The sequence below is a fragment of the Leopardus geoffroyi genome, chromosome B2, assembly GCF_018350155.1.
Source record: "Leopardus geoffroyi isolate Oge1 chromosome B2, O.geoffroyi_Oge1_pat1.0, whole genome shotgun sequence".
Classification (NCBI taxonomy): Eukaryota; Metazoa; Chordata; class Mammalia; order Carnivora; family Felidae; genus Leopardus; species Leopardus geoffroyi.
In genome coordinates this window covers 28,306,583-28,328,568 of record NC_059332.1, presented here as the reverse complement: position 1 = coordinate 28,328,568, position 21,986 = coordinate 28,306,583, and the positions used below count along the sequence as shown (strand labels likewise).

At 36.0% G+C, this 21,986-nt stretch overlaps 1 protein-coding gene across 4 annotated transcripts in view; it reads right to left on the bottom strand.

Annotated features, from left to right (window-relative positions):
* The window catches only part of EXOC2 (exocyst complex component 2), a 277,835-nt gene that overhangs the window by 186,495 nt on the left and 69,354 nt on the right, over positions 1-21,986 (bottom strand). For 3 of the 4 annotated variants that reach the window (XM_045497613.1, XM_045497614.1, XM_045497615.1), the window contains exons 5-7: positions 16,874-16,987; positions 15,061-15,185; positions 4,526-4,606 (exon numbers count right to left, since the gene is read on the bottom strand). In XM_045497613.1, coding sequence (XP_045353569.1) covers positions 4,526-4,606; positions 15,061-15,185; positions 16,874-16,987 — 320 coding nt within the window. The remainder of the gene's footprint in view (positions 1-4,525; positions 4,607-15,060; positions 15,186-16,873; positions 16,988-21,986) is intronic. The other variant, XM_045497616.1, reaches the window with a different exon arrangement.

Below are 21,986 nucleotides of genomic sequence, written 5' to 3'. Positions count from 1 at the left end.
AATGAAACAAAAAGCGGGTTCTCTGAAGGAATTAACAAAATTGATAAACCAGTAGCCAGTTTGATCAAAAAGAAAAAGGAAAGGACCCAGTAAATAAAATAAAGAATGAAAGAGTAGACATCAAAACCAACACAGCACAAATAAAAACAATAATAAGAGAATATTATGAGCAATTATATGCCAATAAAATGGGCAGTCTGGAAATGGACAAATTCTTAGAAACATATATACTACCAAACTGAAACAGGAAAAAATAGAAAATTTGAACAGACCCACAACCCATAAAGAAATCAAACTGAAAATCAAAAATCTCCCAAAAAAACAAGAGTCCAAGAGCAGATGGCTTTCCAGGGGAATTCTACCAAACATTCAAACACCTACTCTCTTGAAGCTGTTCCAAAATAGAAATGGAAGGAAAACTTCCAAACTCTATCTATGAGGCCAGCAGTACCTTGATTCCAAAACCAGAAAGAGACCCCACTAAAAAGAACTATAAACCAATTTCCTTGATGAACATGGATGCAAAAATCCTCAACAGGATATTAGCCAACCGGATCCAACAATACATTAAAAAACGTATTCCCCACGACCAAGTGGGATTTATACCTGAGATGTAGGGCTGGTTCAATATCCGCAAAACAATTAACGTGATTCATCAGATCAATAAAATATAGGACAAGAACCATATGATCCTCTCAATAGATGCAGAGAAAGCATTAGACAAAATACAGCATCCTTTCTTGATAAAAACCCTCAAGAAAGTAGGGATAGAAGGATCATACCTTGAGATCATAAGCCCTATATAAAGGACCCAATGTTAATATCATCCTCAATGGGGAAAACCTGAGAGCTTTCCCCCTAAGGTCAGGAACAAGACAGGGATGTCCACTCTCGCCACTGTTACTCAACATAGTATTGGAAGTCTTAGCCTCTGCAATCAGACAAAACAGAAATAAAAGGCATCCAAATCGGCCAGGAGGGGGTCAAACATTCACTCTTTGCAGATGACATGATACTCTCTATGGAAAACCCAAAAGATTCCACCAAAAATCTGCTAGCATTGATTCATGAATTCAGCAAAGTTGCAGAATATAAAATCAATGCACAGAAATCGGCTGCATTCCTAGTCACCAACAATGAAGCAACAGAAAGAGAAATCAAGGAATTGATCCCATTTACAACTGCACCAAAACCCATAAAATACTCAGGAATAAATCTGAAAAAAAAAAAAAAAAGAGGTGAAAAATCTATACACTGAAAACTATAGAAAACTTATGAAGGAAACTGGAGAAGACACAAAAAAAACAAACAGAAAAAGATTCCATGCTCCTGGACAGGAAGAACAAATATTGTTAAAATGTCAATAATACCCAAAGCAATCTACATATTCAATTCAATCCCTTTCAAAATAACACCAGCATTCTTCACAGAGCTACAACAAACAATCCTAAAATTTGTATGGAACCAGTAAAGACCCCGAATAGCCAAAGTAATCTTGAAAAAGAAAACCAAAGCAGGGGTTATCATAATCCCAGACCTCAAGCTACACTACAAAGCTTTAATCATCAAGACAGTATGGTACTGGCACAAAAACAGACACTCAGATCAATGGAACAGAATAGAGAACCCAGAAATGGACCCATAAGCATATGACCAACTAATCTTTGTCAAAGCAGGAAAGGATATCCAATGGAATAAAGACAGTCTCTTCAGCAACTGGTGCTGGGAAAACTGGACAGCGACATGCAGAAGAATGAACTTGGACCACTTTCTTACACCATACACAAAATAAAATCAAACTGGATGAAAGACCTAAATGTAAGACAGGAAGCCATTAAAACCCTCAAGGAGACAGCAGGCAAAAACCTCTTTGACCTTGGCCGCAGCAACTTCTTACTGAACACGTCTCCAGAGGCAAGGGAAGCAAAAGCCAAAATGAACTATTGGGACCTCATCAAAATAAAAAGCTTCTGCACAGCAAAGGAAACAATTGGCAAAACTAAAAGGCTACTGACAGAATGGGAGAAGATCTTTGCAAATGACATATCAGATAAAGGGTTAGTATCAAAATCTATAAAGAACTTATCCAACTCAACACCCAAAAAACAAATAATCCAGTGAAGAAATGGGCAAAAGACATGAATTGAGACTTCTCCAAAGAAGACATCCAGATCGTCAACCGACACATGAAAAAATGCTCAACATCACTCATCATCAGGGTAATACAAATCAAAACCACAATGAGATACACCTCACAACTGTCAGAATGGCTAACAGTAACAACTCAGGCAACAACAGATGTTGCCGAGGCTGTGGAGAAAGAGGATCTCTTTTGCACTGCTGGTGGGAATGCGGGCTGGTACAGCCACTCTGGAAAACAGTATGGAGGTTCCTCAAAAAAATAAAAATAGAACTACCCTACGACCCAGCAATTGCACTACTAGGCATTTATCCAAGGGATACAGATGTGCTGTTTCAAAGGGACACATGCACCCCTATGTTTATAGCAGCACTATCAACAATAGCCAAAGTATGGAAAGAGCCCAAATGTCCATCGATGGATGAATGGATACAGAAGATGTGGTATATATATACAATGGAGTATTACTCGGCAATCAAAAAGAGTGAAATCTTGCCATTTGCAACTATATGGATGGAACTGGAGGGTATTATGCTATGCGAAATTAGTCAGTCAGAGAAAGACAAATATATGACTTCACTCATATGAGGACGTTAAGAGACAAAACAGATGAACATAAGAGAAGGGAAACAAAAATAATATAAAAACGGAGGGGAACAAAACATAAGAGACTCTTAAATATGGAGAACAAACAGAGGGTTACTGGAGGAGTTGTGGGAGAGGGGATGGGCTAAATGGGTAAGGGGCATTAAGGAATCTACTCCTGAAATCATTGTTGCACTATATACTAACTATATACTAACACCACTGGGTGTTATATATAACCCAGCACCACTTGCTGAAGAGACTGTCTTTATTCCATTGGATATCCTTTCCTGCTTTGACAACGATTAGTTGGTCATATGCTTATGGGTCCATTTCTGGGTTCTCTATTCTGTTCCATTGATCTGAGTGTCTGTTTTTGTGCCAGTACCATACTGTCTTGATGATTAAAGCTTTGTAATACAGCTTGAAGTCCGACAAGTCACATTAAAGTTACTGAAATAATAATTTTTTTAGAGGTATCATGGTTTGATGACAATTTTCCCAGTGAAAATAGCATCCATGAGTAGAACTATCTTTCCAAGACCATAAAATGTCTGACTATGCTAATATAGTAATAGCTTTAATAAATGTTTATTTGGTTTGAAGTCAGAATACATTAATTTCAACCAAGCTGGTGATGGTTCTCAGACAAAAACCAGGCAAAATCTCAAGGCAAAATAATAACAACAACAACCACAACCCTCCCCCAAAAGCACCAGAAGGAAAAATATTTAAAGTGCTGTTAAACTCACAAATTTAGGATAAAATCAAAGTACTCAAATTCTACTACCAAGGAAAGCCTATATCAAATTAAAGCTTCATTCCAGAAACTACTTTATCAGGGATCCCTGGGGTTTTAAAATAGATACTTACAGAAAAGTTCAGAAAGTTACACTCATAGGGGTAAACTGAGCTAGAAGTACAAAACTAACTCAGTATCACAATCTTGCATTCACAGAATCATTATAGATATGATGTTAAGGTTCTTAGATGTTTTAGTTATTATTAGTCCTATTTCATGAGGAAATCATTTGCTATACTTACATTTAAAAACAAGGAGATTCTCCTGGACATTATTGCTCTTTGTCAAATGTTTATTATATGAGTGAAAGAGGGTAATTTACTTTTAAGCTGCTAATATTACAATAGGGATCAATTCATCTGATTATTTTTTTTTCCAGATCATTAGGGTAAATAGCTGGGAACTAGGATGTCGGGGTGGGGGGGGAGAAATATAAGAGGAAATGGATGGGACCCCAAACTCTGTACATTATCAGTTTCTCTTGGCATACAATTTTAACAAAATGCCTCAGAGTTAGAAACACTCTTAAATATGAAGCTGCCTTAAACTCACTTTGGAAAAAGGCATGCCATAGATAAATAAATGACATGTAAGCATATGTCATTCTAGTAGCTAATATTATTTATATTAACACTGTCAGATACATGAAGATGTTTTTCAGATTTCTGGTCAATGACAATCCTGGCTACTGCTTTAGCACTATTTTATATTTGATAATGCTATTTATATATTGGTCTCTTTTATGGTAGCAAGTTTCACTTCTTAAGAAGCATATTGGCTTATTTTCAAATTATGATTTCTTATAAACAAAATGCAAACAGAAACAGAACATTCATTTTCAATGTTTTTATTCCCCTTTATATTTATTAATTCATTACTATTCAGAAATAAATATTAAATGCAACTCACTGCCTTATTCTGTGAAACCAGGTCAAAGAACTATATTAAAGCTTGTTATAAAGTCCATAAATAGTTTTGGGTAGGAGGACAAAACTTACTGTTCAGAACATTCTCCAGTTTTTGCGTCATGGACCCTTCTACTTTTTCCGTTCCATCCGCTTCTAGCTTTTGATGGATAGCTAGAAAAAACATCTAGTTAAAGTGTGGGCTATTTTAGTGGGTGGGAACACATTACATCAAAATGACATTTTTAAACAACTTTAAAAACAAAAAAAGGTCATATTATTTTCACTGCTGGAAAGAAGCACAAACATGAAAAAACTCTGCAAAGCAACCAGCAGACACCAGTCTAAGTTATTCACAGATTAACACTATTAAAATAGTACATAATACATATACTCAAATCATCTGATAATCCAGGCTAAGTGGTAAACACAGTTAAATTAAAAAAGAAAACTGAGATGTAAGTAACTAATATCTTTGATATTTGGCCACAGGAAAGTCATTTTTCTTTCTCAGTTTTACCATCTGCAAAACAGAAATACTAGTATTTGAAGTCTACCAACCTCAAAATATTTCATTTCAGCCTTGGACATAAAATGGCAAAACACATATTATTCATGTTCTATTCATTCTGTTATTACTTCCTTGGAAGTTCTCGAACTATCTAGTAATATCTAACAATATATCAATTTGTGGATATACAAATGACATTGGTGTTTTTTGCTATTGATATATGTCTGTATGGTTCTGATACACATTATGAAAAATAACTTTATATTTAAAAACTGCTTTACCTACTAGAGGGTAGGTTTTAAACAGAGCAAATCAAGCTTATCTAGGTAAAGTATTAAGAAAATTTACAAAATGAAATAACCAAATACAATTTCAAATCAAAACTGTGACATAATAAAAATAAAATTAGAAAGGCAAACATTAATTGAGCCATGACCATAAGTTAAGCACAATCATAAATTTCTAATGAATATTGTTCATCTGGCAGGAAGTCAATGAGGCATGTTCTAATATTTTTATTTCATAGATGAGAAATTACATGGCTCAGTGATACTAAATAAGTTGACCAACTTCACAAAGCCAAACCCAAAATTTGAACTCAAGCTGTCTAGTCTCAGAACAAAACTTCACCCCATATGATTATATGCACAGGCAAGCGATTTAACCTGTGTAAGCCGGTTTTCACATTTATAGAATGAAAAGGATAGACTTACTATGTTAGTTGGGAACTGCATTCAGATGCAAATAAAAGATATCTCTCTTCCAAATAATAGCTGCTAAAATACCCAGGATTTTATTGTTTCACATAACTTCCTTGGCAAAAACTCAAATGTAACATGTATAACTCCAAGGGCTTCACAGCCAGTACAATGAAATTACATCACTCTTACAGTCCTTATTCTCCAACATTCAAATAGCATGTCAAACTCTTCTTAAAGGAATTAACAGGTTCTGTCTCAACCCATCAGTCAAGCATGGTAGATTTGAGGGAGTGGGGGGTCTGCTTAAGAAAAAAAAAACTGAAGTGTTTTGTTTTAATCAATCACAATTTGATTTGTTTCCTTTGACTCATTGATTAGAAAATTCTGGGCAAATTCAGTGTTCAAATGCAGTATAAAAATATTCTCAATGCATAATAACATCTATTTCTCTCCTTCTTTAATTACTTCCTAATTTTGATCCTGCCTTTTTTTTTTTTTTAGAGAAAGAGAAAGTACAAACACGAGCATGAGCGGGGCAGAGACAGAGAGAAAATCTTAAGCAGACTCCATGCTCAACACAGAGGCCCAATGCAAGGCTTGATCCTACAACCCTAGGATCATAACCTGAGCCGAAATTAAGAGTAGGATGCTCAACCGACTGAGCCGCCCAGGAGCCCCTGCCCATTTTTAATACCTTTTTTAAAGCAATTTCAAATTGTGTTTGAAATTTATAAACAGAATGCTTCTGTTAGAGAAACACATTCAGAGAGAGAAAAAGAAATACATTTTGAAAACAAAGTCAGCCAGTATATTCTTAATTGTCTTGGTTGATTCAGGAGTGAAAAGAAAGTTATTTACAAAACTAAAAGGCAACCAACGGAATGGGAAAAGATATTTGCAAATGACATATCGGACAAAGGGCTAGTATCCAGAATCTATAAAGAGCTCACCAAACTCCACACCCGAAAAACAAATAACCCAGTGAAGAAATGGGCAGAAAACATGAATAGACACTTCTCTAAAGAAGACATCCGGATGGCCAACAGGCACATGAAAAGATGTTCAGCGTCGCTCCTTATCAGGGAAATACAAATCAAAACCACACTCAGGTATCACCTCACGCCAGTCAGAGTGGCCAAAATGAACAAATCAGGAGACTATAGATGCTGGCGAGGATGTGGAGAAACGGGAACCCTCTTGCACTGTTGGTGGGAATGCAAATTGGTGCAGCCGCTCTGGAAAACAGTGTGGAGGTTCCTCAGAAAATTAAAAATAGACCTACCCTATGACCCAGCAATAGCACTGCTGGGAATCTACCCAAGGGATACAGGATTACTGATGCATAGGGGCACTTGTACCCCAATGTTCATAGCAGCACTCTCAACAATAGCCAAATTATGGAAAGAGCCGAAATGTCCATCAACTGATGAATGGATAAAGAAATTGTGGTTTATATACACAATGGAATACTACGTGGCAATGAGAAAAAATGAAATATGGCCTTTTGTAGCAACGTGGATGGAACTGGAGAGTGTGATGCTAAGTGAAATAAGCCATACAGAGAAAGACAGATACCATATGGTTTCACTCTTATGTGGACCCTGAGAAACGTAACAGGAACCCGTGGGGGAGGGGGAGGAAAAAAGAAAAAAAAAAAAAAGAGGTTAGAGTGGGAGAGAGCCAAAGCATAAGAGACTGTTAAAAACTGAGAACAAACTGAGGGTTGATGGGGGGTGGGAGGGAGGAGAGGGTGGGTGATGGGTATTGAGGAGGGCACCCTTTGGGATGAGCACTGGGTGTTTTATGGAAACCAATTTGGACAATAAATTTCATATATTATAAAAAAAAAAAAAAAAAAAAAAAAAAAAAGTTATTTAATGCTCCAAAATTGGATTATACAGTAATAGCAACATAAAATGTTTCCACATATTAAAACCTAAACTTAACTTGAACTTGTTAAATGGAAAAGAACTTCCCTATCTTTAAAGAAAAGAGATAAAAATGCCCAAATATAAAAAATAGAAACTAAAAAGACTACTCACACTATTTATTTAATGCTGGTGTAATTTTCTGACAATCTTGCTGCAAAAGAATATATGGCATACATTGCATTTTATTAAGGGGGCATTGCAAATGGCTCTTCCATGGCAATAAGATATTGCATTTTACAGTAGCCTTGCTTCAAATGTTGCTTTCTAAGTCAAAACTGTTAAAAACCATGCAGCCACATTTCTGTTGCTGACAAAACCCATCACTGATCAGCAGGTCAAAATGAGGTAAGTCTGGCTCCCCTCAGCTCAGTTTACAACCTTTTTATGCTGACAAAGCAGCTTCCTGCCACCCATCTCCAGCACAGCAGAGTCACTGTCAAGCTTTCAGCCAAGCATGAGGACCAGGAGACACTGGATCTGATAAAGGCAATCCTATTTTCCAGAAAATTAAACCAAATAACCCAATGTCTGGTTCACTTGACCTTTTATTTTCTCTAAAAACATTTTTAAATAGTATAACTCAATAAGCAACTTGGTACATGATCACAGGTTTGTTATTGTTTCTAATCTATTAAAACTTAAATATGTGAAACAGTTGCACACCATAAAATTGTATTTGGGAAACAAAAAAGTATGTATATAAAAGTTCTATTCAAAGAAAATTCAGAGTTATAAAAAGACTGCCTATTGATTCACTGAAATTTGTTTTATTTAACTCTCTAATTAAATGTGGACATCAAATTTGCAGATTTCAATAAAAAAAATTCATAGCATTTGTCCATACATTTATATAATGCCATTATTAAATGAGGTACTAGAAATGATATGTGCGTATAGGCAATGTCTGTAAGATTTAATGTCAGGTACACTGTGATCTACACACTCTAACCACTATATATTACTACTAGCCTATATGAGACAGGAATATTCAAACTAGGTCAGAGACTAGCAAACTATTTCTTTTCTTTTTTTTTTTTTTTTTTAATGTTTGTTTATTTTTGGGAGAGACAGAGCACAAGCAGGGGAGGGGCAGAGAGAGAGGGAGACACAGAATGCGAAACAGGATCCAGGCTCTGAGCTGTCAGCACAGAGCCCGACACAGGATTCAAACTCATGAACCACAAGATCATGACCTGAGCCCAAGTCAGATGCTTAACCGACTAAGTCACCCAGGTGCCCCACCAACTATTTCTATAAAGAACCACATAGTAAATATTTTAGGCTTCATGGGCCACATAGGGCCTCTATCACATATTCTACAACTGCTTCCCTCTTTTTTTTTTTTTTTTTCCTCTCACACAAACCTTGAAAAACACAGCCATCTTTAGTTCCTGGCCTGTACAAAGACAGAAAATGGCCAATCTGGCCCACACACCAACCTCTGAGGATAATATTTACTAAAATAGGAGACTAGGAAGAGTTAAAATGAGATCTCTTAAAAATTTAAATTTGTAAAGAACTTTCAAACATTTAGTTTTTACTTACACCAAATTTTTATGAGTGGCTAAATTATATAAATTACATTTAAATAGGCCAGGTAATCTGTGAATCATTTCCTCAGTTACACTGGGAAGAAAAACAATAATGAAATAATTGCGACTATTATATAGAAGGCTAATAGGTATAAAGGATTCTCACTTAGATAACTGGATCCTAGACAACCATACCTGCCTAAATAACCTTCAGATATCAACAGACACTAATAACAGAATGTGCCAAAAAATCAGTTATGGCTACATTGTCTCAAGTAGCAGCAACAAAAGTAACATGGGAGGGAAGGTCAATTGTGTATCGAGCACCATGTGTTATTTACTCTGCTTCGGCCTCTTAGTTATTCTTTAGTATAACATGAATAAAAATAATTCATACAGTTTTGGTCCATAATTGTTCTCAAAAAAAGCAAGTGATAATGTTGGACTTGCCCATAAAAACAAGAGACCAAACAGGTGAAAAGCTCAAGGGGCAGTCAGGGAAATGTTCACCAAAACAAAGATGACAATCAGAAGGCACTGAGAAGGGGTGCCTGGGTAGCTCAGTTTGTTAAGCATCTAACTTCGGCTCAGGTCATGATCTCACAGTTCATGAGTTCAAGCCCTATGTCAGGCTCTGTGCTAACAGCTCAGAGCCTAGAGCCTGCTTCAGATTCTGTGTCTCCCTTCTCTCTCTGTTCCTCCCCCGCTCACACTCTGGTCTCTCTTGCTCTCAAAAATAAATAAGCATTAAAAAAAAAAAAATTGAAGAAGGCACTGAGGAAATGAAGAAGGCCTTTAATAATATGAAAAGCTCCACAAACATCACCGTGGCCTGCGAGAACTGGTGTGAACTCATATCTGGTAAGAAACTATATGTCTCATCAACACTTCAAAGGATTGAAGGGGCGCCTGGGTGGCTCAGTCAGTTAAACTTGATCTCAGCTCAGGTCTTGATCTCAGGGTCATGAGTTCAAGCACTGTATTGGGCTCTGTGCTGGGTGTGAAGCCTACTTACAAAAGAAAACAAACAAACAAACAAACAAACAAAAAAGTACTTCAAGACTTCAAGGGATTAAAAGAGAATGGCAGGGTGACTGCCATGGAAAAGTAACACAAGATGCTGGGAGTATCTTTGCAGAACATAGTAAAGTAAAAATTACAATAAATATACTGAGGTTAACACTGGAAGTTATACCAGACACACTAGTCAAGTTCTAATTAAAATATTTATGGATACACACATGAAAAAAGAAAATTGACAATAGCATAAATACTTCAAGATAAATAAAGGCCAGACAAGAGGGCAATAGCCACTGTTTACCTGACTGGGATGGCCCGAAAAACACCCTTGGATACATATCAAACAGTCTACTTAATCAAAGAGAAGAACACAGGTGATACCAAAAAAAAGAAGAGTAAGGTGTTTATTTATACTCTGTCATCTCTATCTAGCTTAATTCTGACACAACGCATCTTCTAATTTTTTTATAACTATCTTCAGGACTATAATTCTGCTCCCCCATTTTTCTTACTTGTAACAACTCCCTTCTCTTTACAATATTTAGAGACCACATTTCCTAACACCCAGTATGGCAGGAAACAGAAGGAAACTAGTTGAGGCATACTACTATTGGGCAGCATACTGAAAAACAGAAAAGGTACTGGGTACCATATAGGAGAGCAGAAGGAAAGGAATACTATTTTTATACAAGGCCATTCAGAAACAAACCATAAATGATAGTTGACACAACAAAAGAAAAGTGTTGAAAACTGCAGATATGGGTCTACAGATTCTAAAAGCTTATCAAGTATTGGGAAAAATGAATAAAGACAAGACCTACATTCTAATATATCCTGAAAGGCATTTGGTTTTTTTAATTCAAGTCGAAACAAATATATCTTTTAAGCATTTAGGGAGAGAGAAAAACATCAATTCATCTATAAGTAATAAAGAATTACACTGGCTCAGGACTTCTCTCTGTAACACTAAAAGATACTGGATCAATGTTTTCAGAAAATAATTCTGTATGAAGCAAGACACATTTCCAGATATGCAAGAATTCAAAAGCTCTAGCACAAAACATATATCCCACTGTTCAAAAAATTCAAAGATAGAAAAGATGAAATGTAAAATGACTGGCAAGAAACATTAAAGCCAATTAAATTTATGTGAATAGATGGTAAATTTTAATTAACTGCAGTAAATGTGTTATAAAATGAAATGCAAAAACAAAAATAATTGAGAAACATAATAATGAAATGGAAAAGAAAAGGTAAAATAAAAAGCTATAACTCCAGATTAAATTAAGACCAGAAAAAAAGGAAAGAGCATGAGAAATATAGATGTCCTGAACCGATGTTATACACAACAGGAGGCAAAAGGCAACCTATAATAGAATTTAAAAACATTTCTTGCCAATGTGCAACAACATGGTCTATATAGCACAGAAGGAAAAATGAAAACCGAAAAATATAATAGAACAATAAAAACAAAAAGACAAAAATGTCAGTTAGGATAAATGTATATGGCTTGAATTATTCTATTAAAAGGCAAAGACTCCCAAACTGGTATAAAAATATAAAAATTCTACCATATGTTGCTTACAAGAGAAATGGTAAAATCAAAATTTCTAAAGGTTAAAAAGAATATGATGTATAATATATTAGGCAAATGCATATATAATATTTCATATTAATATAATCGCGTACTAAAGAATTTAATCTTATCCAAAAAGAGGTCTGGCCTTTGTCTTTAGCTTCTGAGAGGTTACCTCTAAGCTTTTCAAATTCTTACCTGATAAAAGTATCTTTGTTTACTTGGGAGCCTTGAGCTATACCAGATAGTGTAACAACGTAATTTACAGTGAAGACTTTGGGTCACTCCATATCAGCTTGACCTCCAGAGAGACCTCTAGATGGAGGTCAGCCATTGGAGCAGTCAACTATGTCTATGTGACAGAGCTCTAATAAAAACTCTGGACACCAAGGCTTGGATGAGATTCTCTAGTAGGCAATACTCCATGTACACTGACTCACATCATACCAGGTAAATCAACGTTGTTTATGACTCGACCGTGAGAGGGCAACTTTCACTCCATGCACAGAACTTTCCTGAACTGTGCCTCATGCATCCTTTCCCTTGGTTGATTCTAATCGATACAACTACCAATACCCACCCCACTGGGGAACCCACTTGATCCATCACAGTGTCTCCACAGGAAAAACATGCAGACACTAAAGGCCTCCTGAAATAATAACATAGGAGTACACAGTACCATATATGACCAAAATGTTGAAAACCAAATCTAATGTCCAAATAAGTCCAAGCAATACAATGGAAACTAAAATAAATTAAATAACACCATGAGGAAATAATCAGTCAAATCCAGAGTATGGGATACCCTATAGGACAAACAGCCTCATGTATTCAACATATCAATTACATGGGGGAAAACAAAAAGTCATGGTAGCAAAGGTAAGGGTATTCTAGTCTAAAAGAGAACAAATGAAATGCTTGGACCTTATTTGAATCTTGATTTGGACAAACCAACTATAAAGAAAGTTGGTGGGTAAATGGGGAAATTTGAGTATGACATGGGAATTAGAGGATATTGAAAAATTACTGAAACTTATTTTGGCTGTAATAACAGCATTGTGGTTATGCAGGTAAATGTCCTTATTTGGGTGGGAACCATATACTAATGTATATAGGAGGGAAATGTCATAGAGCTTTAGACTCACTGCTTGAGATCAGCAAAACACAACCAACCTCAAAAAATATCACTGAAGCAAGTTTGAAAAACATTACTAACTTAAATCTGACAGTTATACAGGGGTGACTGTACTATTCTACTTTTAACATGTTTGACATTTTTCAAAACAGAAAAGTAAAACAGATTACCTGAGCAAATAATTTATTAGTTCTTTCAATGTATTAGCTCTTTCAAATTTCCAACTGATAATTCCTACTTTACATAACCCATCACATAGTACCTACATATATACACATACAGATTCAAATGCTTCTGTAAAACACTAATACCAAAACCTGACCAAAAAAGCATTTCAAAAAACTACAGATCAATTTCACTTAAGACTATAGTCAGAAAATTTTCTAAAGAGCTACCAACAAATCAAATGCTATAGTATATTAAAATAATTACCCAAAGGAACACTCTAAAGAGTAAAGGAGGTTTCTAGCATACACAATTGAATATACAACGCAACTCCAATTTTGTAATATGGACTCATATAGGCCAAGAGCAAAAAGACCAAAAGAAAATACATCAAAATGTTAATGTAATTATCTTTACAATGGTATTACAAATAGTGTCTGTTCATTACTTATTTACTGTCTTTTTGTAATATGCATTTCATTTACATTAAAACACAGAAAAGCTAGATATGTGTGTAGCTAAAATCTTGGAATTTTATTATTAAAATCACTTTCTATATGCTATAGAGTCACCTGCTTATATGATTAAGCAATTGGTCAGAATTATCTTTGTTAAATGTTAAGTTTCCAATATACTTAGGTGAAATAATTTTAAATACAATAATTTCTGAGAACTGCTAATCACCTATGGCAAATTATCACTTGCATAGCTACTAGGGAATTACTAACCTAATTCTGCTTGATAATGCTAAACTCTGTTCATATATGCTCAGGTTTCTATTGTTAATATAGTAACATTAGTAACTTAAGACAGAATATCAATAAGCACAAAGAACGAAAGAAAAGCATCCCACCAAAAAATACAGGGCACAGAGTGTTTATCAAAGAAAATTATCTAATTTCTGTTCCCCCCAGGCATTCACATTTTGCTCCTTCAAAAACCTAACTTCTACCTAGCAAGGAAAGAGCTGTATCAGATGCACATTAACTTCCCAGAAGTCATCTATGCTTGTTTGACCCAGGAGAAGGGTTTTAGAAACAGTAACAGGATGTCTGTACTTTGAGAATACAAATTAATAAAAAAAATTAAGTCTTACTGAATTAAAGGAAGTGTGGCTTCTTAGTCTACACTTAAAAGTGCTTATGTGCAGGTACTTAGTTATAGGTATATTTGTTTTTAAAAAGAATTAGGCTAACTTTTATTAATATTTTTTACTAAACAGTAATTTGATTTCTATTAATTAAAGGTGATTTTAGGGGTGCCTGGGTGACTCAGTCAGTTAAGCATCAGGCTCTTGATTTTGGCTCAGGTCAGTGAGATGGACCCTGCATCTGGTTCTCCTCTGACAGCACAGAGCCTGCTTGGAATTCTCTCTCTCCCTCGCTCTCTGCCCCTCCCCCTGCCCAGCAGGCACACATGTGTGCTCTCTTGCTCTTTCTGTCAAAATAAATAAATAACTTAAAAATTAAATAAATAAAGTTAATTTTAGGTGAGAAAAAAACGTACCCAACATCTTTTCCATGATATGTCTAAAACTATGCTATATCTATTTACTATACTTGCTCCCCCATATAAAGATGACAAAATGGATGGTGGACTTTTAACTATTGTGTATGAGGTTCATGGGGTGATAGCTGAAAAGAATGACACATTATCATCAGTCCTTACCACACACTAAACACACAATGGATCACATTTACAGAATTAGTCACATGTGTAAGATATTGATGGGTATAAGAGGATTTTTAAAATTCTAGAATTTTACCTATTGGGATTTAGTTTCTTATCAGCCCTGGAGATTGGGCATTGTGGGAAGGCAAAGTAGTCTCCTATTTCACATATGTACAATGGGTCAACAAAAGCCTCAGAGACAAATATTTAAAGTACCAAGCCTTCAAAGAGATTCCAGCCTGGTCTGCAACAAATATTTATGGCACATTTTAGATCTCTACTTTTATAAATACAGACTGAATGTCACACCCTGTAAACACTCTGCAAACACAGTGTTGGGTTTCTGTTGTGGAAGCCCCAGCAGATGGCTCTGAGGGTCACCTTACCTGAGAGGGCATCCTGGGCTTCAAAGAAAGTACTAAGACCTCCTTTCACATATGCCAAGCTGCCTTCACTTTTCTTGTTAGCCTGTCTCTTCAAGTTGGTGACTGCCATTTTAAGCTGTTCAAAACTGAAATGAAATTAAGAAACCAAAAGTTTGAGACTCCTAAAAAGCAAAAAAGAAATCAGATAATGCATTAAACGTGAAATACTGAAGCCTAAGTTAAGAAAGACATAGATTGACACAAGATGTAACCAGATTAAAACAAAAAGCTTTCAAATTCTTACCTACATCTAAATTTTTTTTTTTTTTTTTTTTTTTTTTTTTAAGAGAGAGTACAAGCAGGGAAGAGGAGCAGAGGAAGAGAAAGAATCTTAAACAGGCTCCATGCTCAGTATGGAGTCCGACACGGGGCTCAATCCCACACCCTGGGATCATGACCTGAGCCGAAATCAAGAGTAGGACATTCAACCGACTGAGCCTCTGCGGCACCCCTACATCTAAACCCTTTTATTATAAATAACAAAATTACAGCAACTATAAAACAGATCTGTAGCCCTCAAATGGTCATTCCAAATGTCAGATCCCTAAGAAATGAACATACATATAAATATTTCTATAAGTAATATGTATCATGTATATGATTTGCCAGGTAAGGAGTCCTGAACATCATGTCCCTTTGCACAGACCTCGATCAATGCAGTGGTTATCTAAGTTATCTAAGGCAGAACTCCTCTGTATGTTCATTTCTGTGTCCTATATCAAAATTAACCGTATCATGATTCACCACATCAATATCCAGTCCTCTGTCATTAACAGTGAAATTATAGAAAAACCTGGGGGGTGGGAGCAGGGGCAGTCAACTCAACAATTTAAATAACTAAAAAGACCAAAATATTTTATCTCTACATCTCAAGCAGAGAAAATTGGTAGATCTCTATATTTTTTTATTTCCAGCTGGGCTAAGAAAATCTGGCTGTAAAAACAGAGATCGATTCTGAAATACAGTAATAGAAAAAGCACATCCGTGATGTAAAATTAGAACCATCTTCTGCAATTAAAGATTTGACATTCCCTTTAAAAATGTATCAGGATTCTCTCTCTCTCTCTCTCTCTCTCTCTCCACACACACACACACACACACACACACACACACACACACACCAATGTTTCCTCATGTTTTCTAATGGTTTTCACTCTAACTGGTGAAGGAAAAATTTCTCCTAAGGTGTATTTTAACAAATTAACTTTTCAGGAATGTAAATTTTTAGCAATAAACCATTCATTTATTCAAACACTGTTACTAAATTTAATTGCTGCAAAAAAGTTACAAACCTACTCTTATCAAGAGTGTGGCAAAATGTAATTAGCAGACAATAAGGAGCACTTTAATTTGGATATAAGACCTTGACTATTTTTGGCTAATTTTAAGGCAAGTCTTTGCAAAATGATAAATCAAATCATCTTCCTTTGCTCTATGGTCAGGAAAAGAAGTATGTTTACTATTTTACACCAGGACTTGAAAGTTTTGTTATTTGAATAGAGAAAGATCACATCAGTTTAGGTACCCAGATGAGACTCCACAAAGTTTTAATGGGTTGCACAAATATGAATCATACAGAAACAAGATAGCAGGAAACAAGGGACTGCTAATTATTAACAACATTTCATAAATAGGAGAAAAGATAGCCTGAGATATTCATGAGCTCACCCAAAGTCAAAGGGCTCCTACCTGGCAGAGGCTAGCCTAAATCTCTTTGTATCATATAATCCTATTAGGTACAACCACATGAAACAATAGTCCAACATCCACTGACCTGGTAGTTGAGTGGTTTTCTATAAGATACCAAGCAGCTGAAAAATTCTCACTTGTAAAATCAGCACTCATTCCAGGAAACAGCATTTCTAAGTCCTTCTGGGGAAATTTACTTCTAAGGGAGAAAAAAGATTTAAAATATACTTCAAATGCTATTACTACAATAATGTAACAGACATCCGAGGGTACCTAATGTAATAAACAGGACTACAAACCATTAAAATTATACATCTTACATTATGGAGTCTATATTTACATGTGTATACAAAATATACCATTAAAATTATACATCTTACATTATGGAGTCTATATTTACATGTGTATACAAAATATATTTCCTACACCTCAGCTCATTTCTTATTATATAAACTTTATGTATATGCAAGAAATTAGTTAAAATACAGAAATTACATCAATATAGAATTTAAAGAGGCCGAGTTGATACTTTATGATATCTATCCAAATAGGCAATCATTCTCTATTCAATGAATAAAAATCAAAATTTGTATACACTGAAATTTAAACATTAGTTTGTTAAAATGGTTTTTGTTAAAGACTTATATGAAAGTTGTTTTAAAACATACTAAAGCCTATTAATAAAAATTAGAGCTAATTAATAAAATAATTATATTTATACTTCTATGTCTATATCTAGAATAATTTTAAGAAAAGCTTATAACAGGCAATCCCCTATCTGCAGCTGACTTTATTGCCTACATTTTTAAGGTCAACTTCCAGATCATTTCATTTATGTATCCATTCAAATAATAACTAAATACTACTATAGTTCAGGCTCCATGCTGGAAGTCAGACAGTTGTATCTAAGAGCAAAAGTAGTATGGGCAAACCCTGTTATGGGCTTATGAGCTAGCAGCCCTCACCATATCCCCAACTCTTCATCTGTAGAGGATAAAGTCCAAGTTCTATAGTCAAGTCTCTCCATGATTCAAAACTGCTTACCTCTCAGGACTCATTTCTACTCATCTAATCCTCAAAACTGGGAGATTCAGTAACTTCAAAGGGATTACACTTTCTTGCACACATCATGTTCATTTTCACTTCACTCCTCTGATCTTGGTGTCCTTTATGACTGAAGTGTGGTCCTCAACCCCATACACTGGATAAGCCAAACTCATGGGATATGGACAGCACACAGCACTGTTTTATAGCCCAGTGTATTCAGGGTTGTGGGGAGCCATTTGGAGGGGGTGATGCAGAATTATCACCACCCTGTAAGAAAATGTGAGCAGGTGCAATGACTTTTACTCACTCTTATCTGAGAGAGACTTGATTTCACATTATTATGAACACAGCCTCAATTCAGAAATCACGTAGTGTGGTCCAAGATCAGCACTCCATCTTTACCAACAACAACTCTCTGATGGAGCTCCTTGACTTACAAGTGACCTTACATACAACTTACAATGGACTGGGGCCTACTCTCTAGTGAGGTGCTCATCTTGTCCCAAGAAACATCTTTCCCAGGGCAGACACCTCTACTGTCTATGTGCACTGTTCCTGTGCTCTCAGGTGCCAGGATCTCTGTTTCACAAATGCAGGGAACACTCCATGGAAGCCACACTCCCCAGTTATGAGTTAAGAAAAGCAGATGTTTGTCATACCTCCCCTTCACAGCCTAGCACAGCTCCTGTCAAAGAATCTCATAAACTCTTCCCCTTCACTCCTGGCTCCCTTCATCCCTTCATAGTCCCTAAAAGGGCAAGAGATGCAAAGAGTAAACCAGTTCTCTATGATTTCCTTTGTAAACCCTACACTTTAATCTAGAATCCTACATCTATTTGTAAGTCAGTCAATAGAAAGAGACCCACTTTATTTCCTATTACACTTACCTTTCTCACTATGACATTTTCTTTCTTTTTTTTTAATGTTTATTTATTTACTGGGTGGGGGAGTGCAGGTGGGGGAAGGTGTGCTGGGGGCAGAAGGAGAGGGATAGAGAGAATCCTAAGCAGGTTCCGTGCTGTCAGGGCAGAGCCCAATGTGCGGCTTGTCATGACCTGAGCTGAAATCAAGAGTCAGATGCTTAACCAAGTGAGCCACCCACATGCCCTACAATGTTTTCTTTTTTAATTAGTGGGGAAAAAAGCCTTGCTTAGCACTACAGTAACAGACAAGATAAAATGAGACTTTAAGAGAATCATGGACATCAAGCTGGCATTACCTCAGTAATCAGTAATTCAGAGAGTAAGTCAATCTCACAGCATAACTCACTGGCTCCAAAAGTTAGATTATAGTCTGAATCTTCTTGGGGTGCATATGTGTTCCAGAAGCTTGTTGGTCATTTTTACCAGACAGAATCTCTGAGAGGACTCTGGAGAACTCTGCATTTTTAGAAGTTTATTTTGATTTGGATGCTTCTTGCTGGTTTGGTACTTTACTTAGTAATAAAATCCTGTCACCTTGGGAAGTTTTTCTCATTTATAAATAAAATGTACATCATGACTCCAAGTTAGAACTTTGGGGGAATATAATGACTGAGTTGAAAGGGCTGAGCCCTACCTAAGTAACTAAAAACACTTCCTTATGATATGCATAGTCCATACTCCCTAGTTCTACCTTAATTGGTGGGCAGTATCTGTCTAGAGTGTTGTGTCAAAGATCATATGTCTAAACTGGAAAGAAAAGCATAATGAATTAGTGGGGTCTGTCTATGGTGTGAAGGAAAAGTACATGGAGAAATGCCTAACATTTTTTTTGTCAACCTTACTTCTTTTTGACACTTAAACTGGTATTCTATGTAGTCCTAACACTTTGCTTGTTCAGAAAGTTGAATGATCTTAACAGAATCAAAAAGTACTACAGAATCATCTGATATCAACTAAATCCCTACTATTAACATTCTTTATGAAGTATTCAACTATGTGAAATCCTCTTCTAACAAAGGTCAGTTCCAAACTCACAGATTAAAGACACAGCTAACAAAAAAGCAGCAAAAGGGGACTCTGAGAAGGCAAACTGAACTTTACCCTTCACTCAAGCCCTGTAGTTTTATTATGGTTGCATGGGTTCCCTACCCATAATCAGAGCAGAAGTGTGAAGAGGGATTAACATCAAAAAAGGATAAAAAAAATGCAGACACAAATCCAAAAAATACAGCAGTTGTATGTATTGGTGAAATGGCTGAGACTGCATAGTCCCCATGGGTTTGACATTAAATCACGCTTAACATAGTTAGTTTAAAAAAAAAAAAGAAAGAAAAAACTGTTATTTGTCTTTCTCTGTGTGGTATAATGAAATCAAGGTCCATTCATGTTGTAAATGACAGGATATCCTTCTTTCTTGTGGTTGAATAATATTCTACTGTACATATATACAACTTCTTCATCCATTCATCCATTAATGAAGTTAAGTTGTTTCCATACCTTGGCTATCATGAATAATGCTGCAATGAACATGGGAGTGTAAATATCTCAATATCCTGTTTCATTTTCTTTGGATATACACTTAGAAGCAGAATTTCTGTGTCATAATGGTAGTACTATTTCTAATTTTTGAGGAATCTCCATACTGTTTTCCAGTGTGGCTGCACCAGCCACTTATAATTAATAAGACAAAATAATGTCGAGAGGTGCATGTGCACACACACATGCATGCACACACACACACACACACACACACACACACACAAAAGCTAAAGAAAACATATGTGAGGGGTTGGATGTATTAGTTACCTTGATGGTGGAAATCCTTTCACAATGTATACATTTATAAACTCATCAAGATGTACACTTCAAATATCTTACAAATTTATCAGTTATGCCTCAATAAAGCTGATGATGTGTAAAAAAAAAAAAAAAAAAAAAACAACCTTGGATACACATAGCACATATGAAAAAGGTCACATCCTAAACAGCTAAAATGCTTAAACTGGTGATGCTGAACAATGTAAATATGCAGCTATCTACAACTTCCCATATTTAAAATTCATCTAATTTTTAAACTTCAATATTTGTTGGTGTTTTATTTTTGGGGGGAGAGACAGAGCAAGAGTGGGGGAGGGGCAGAGAGAGAGGGAGACACAGATCCGAAGCAGGCTCCAGGCTCCACGCTGTCAGCATAGAGCTTGATGTGGGGCTCAAAATCGTGAACTGCGAGATCATGACCTGAGTCGCAGTCGGGCGCTCAACTGACTGAGCCACACAGGAGCCCCCAATTCTGACATTTTAGAAACGTGTCATTTACAATGTACTAAACTGTTATTTCGACAAATATAAATAAACTTGTCTTATCACAAGATAAAAGACTCATGTCTGGTAAGGCTCTAGGAGGTAAACCATTAAGAAACTCTCCTACTCCAGGACACCTCCATATCTCCCTCCTCCTCAAGAGGGAGCAGAAATGGGCCTGGCCACATTATTAATAGTGGAGTTTCTTGGTGATAAAGAAAAGCACATGGGACATGGCCAGGCTTCCATAGGCTTTGCACCCTCATCTCCTCAATCATAGGCACATCACGCCACTGGCAGGGCAAGGGTGAGAGGAAGAGACGGAAGATCTTGAAATGGAGCTTTGGAATTAGTATAAGTGGTAAGGAGGCACTTCGGCTATTTGGAACAAGCTATGTGCTTCTACAAGAGAATTCTATGCTGAGATATGAAGCATTAATCTACCTACTAGTATCTCATTTCTCATGTACTATACTATTATTTCTCATTCACATAGCTTCTTCAGGCACCTAAATGAGTCAGAGTTTGAAAAGTATTGGATCTTTTGGTCAAAATACTATCTCCTCATAATCACCCCTAAGACTGAGTTTACTTTACAGTGATTTCATACTGAAGACATTAAAACTCATTTACCAATGTTACTATATAAATTTAAATAGGAAGAAGAGTATTGAGACCTACCCTAAGAATCAGAATTATAAGAATAAGAAATTATAATATTAAAGATGACAAAATTCTAAGAGAGAGGTCAAATAATTTGCCCCAAATCACACAATTAAGTCTAATTTTGGGTAGTGATCCAACATGCATTCTCCACCCTCAGACCAAACAATCCCACACACCAGCGCAATCATAAATATCAATTATCCTAAGCAAATCATGGTTATCATATTTCCCTTGCTATCTACTGAGTGATCTTGTTTTGAC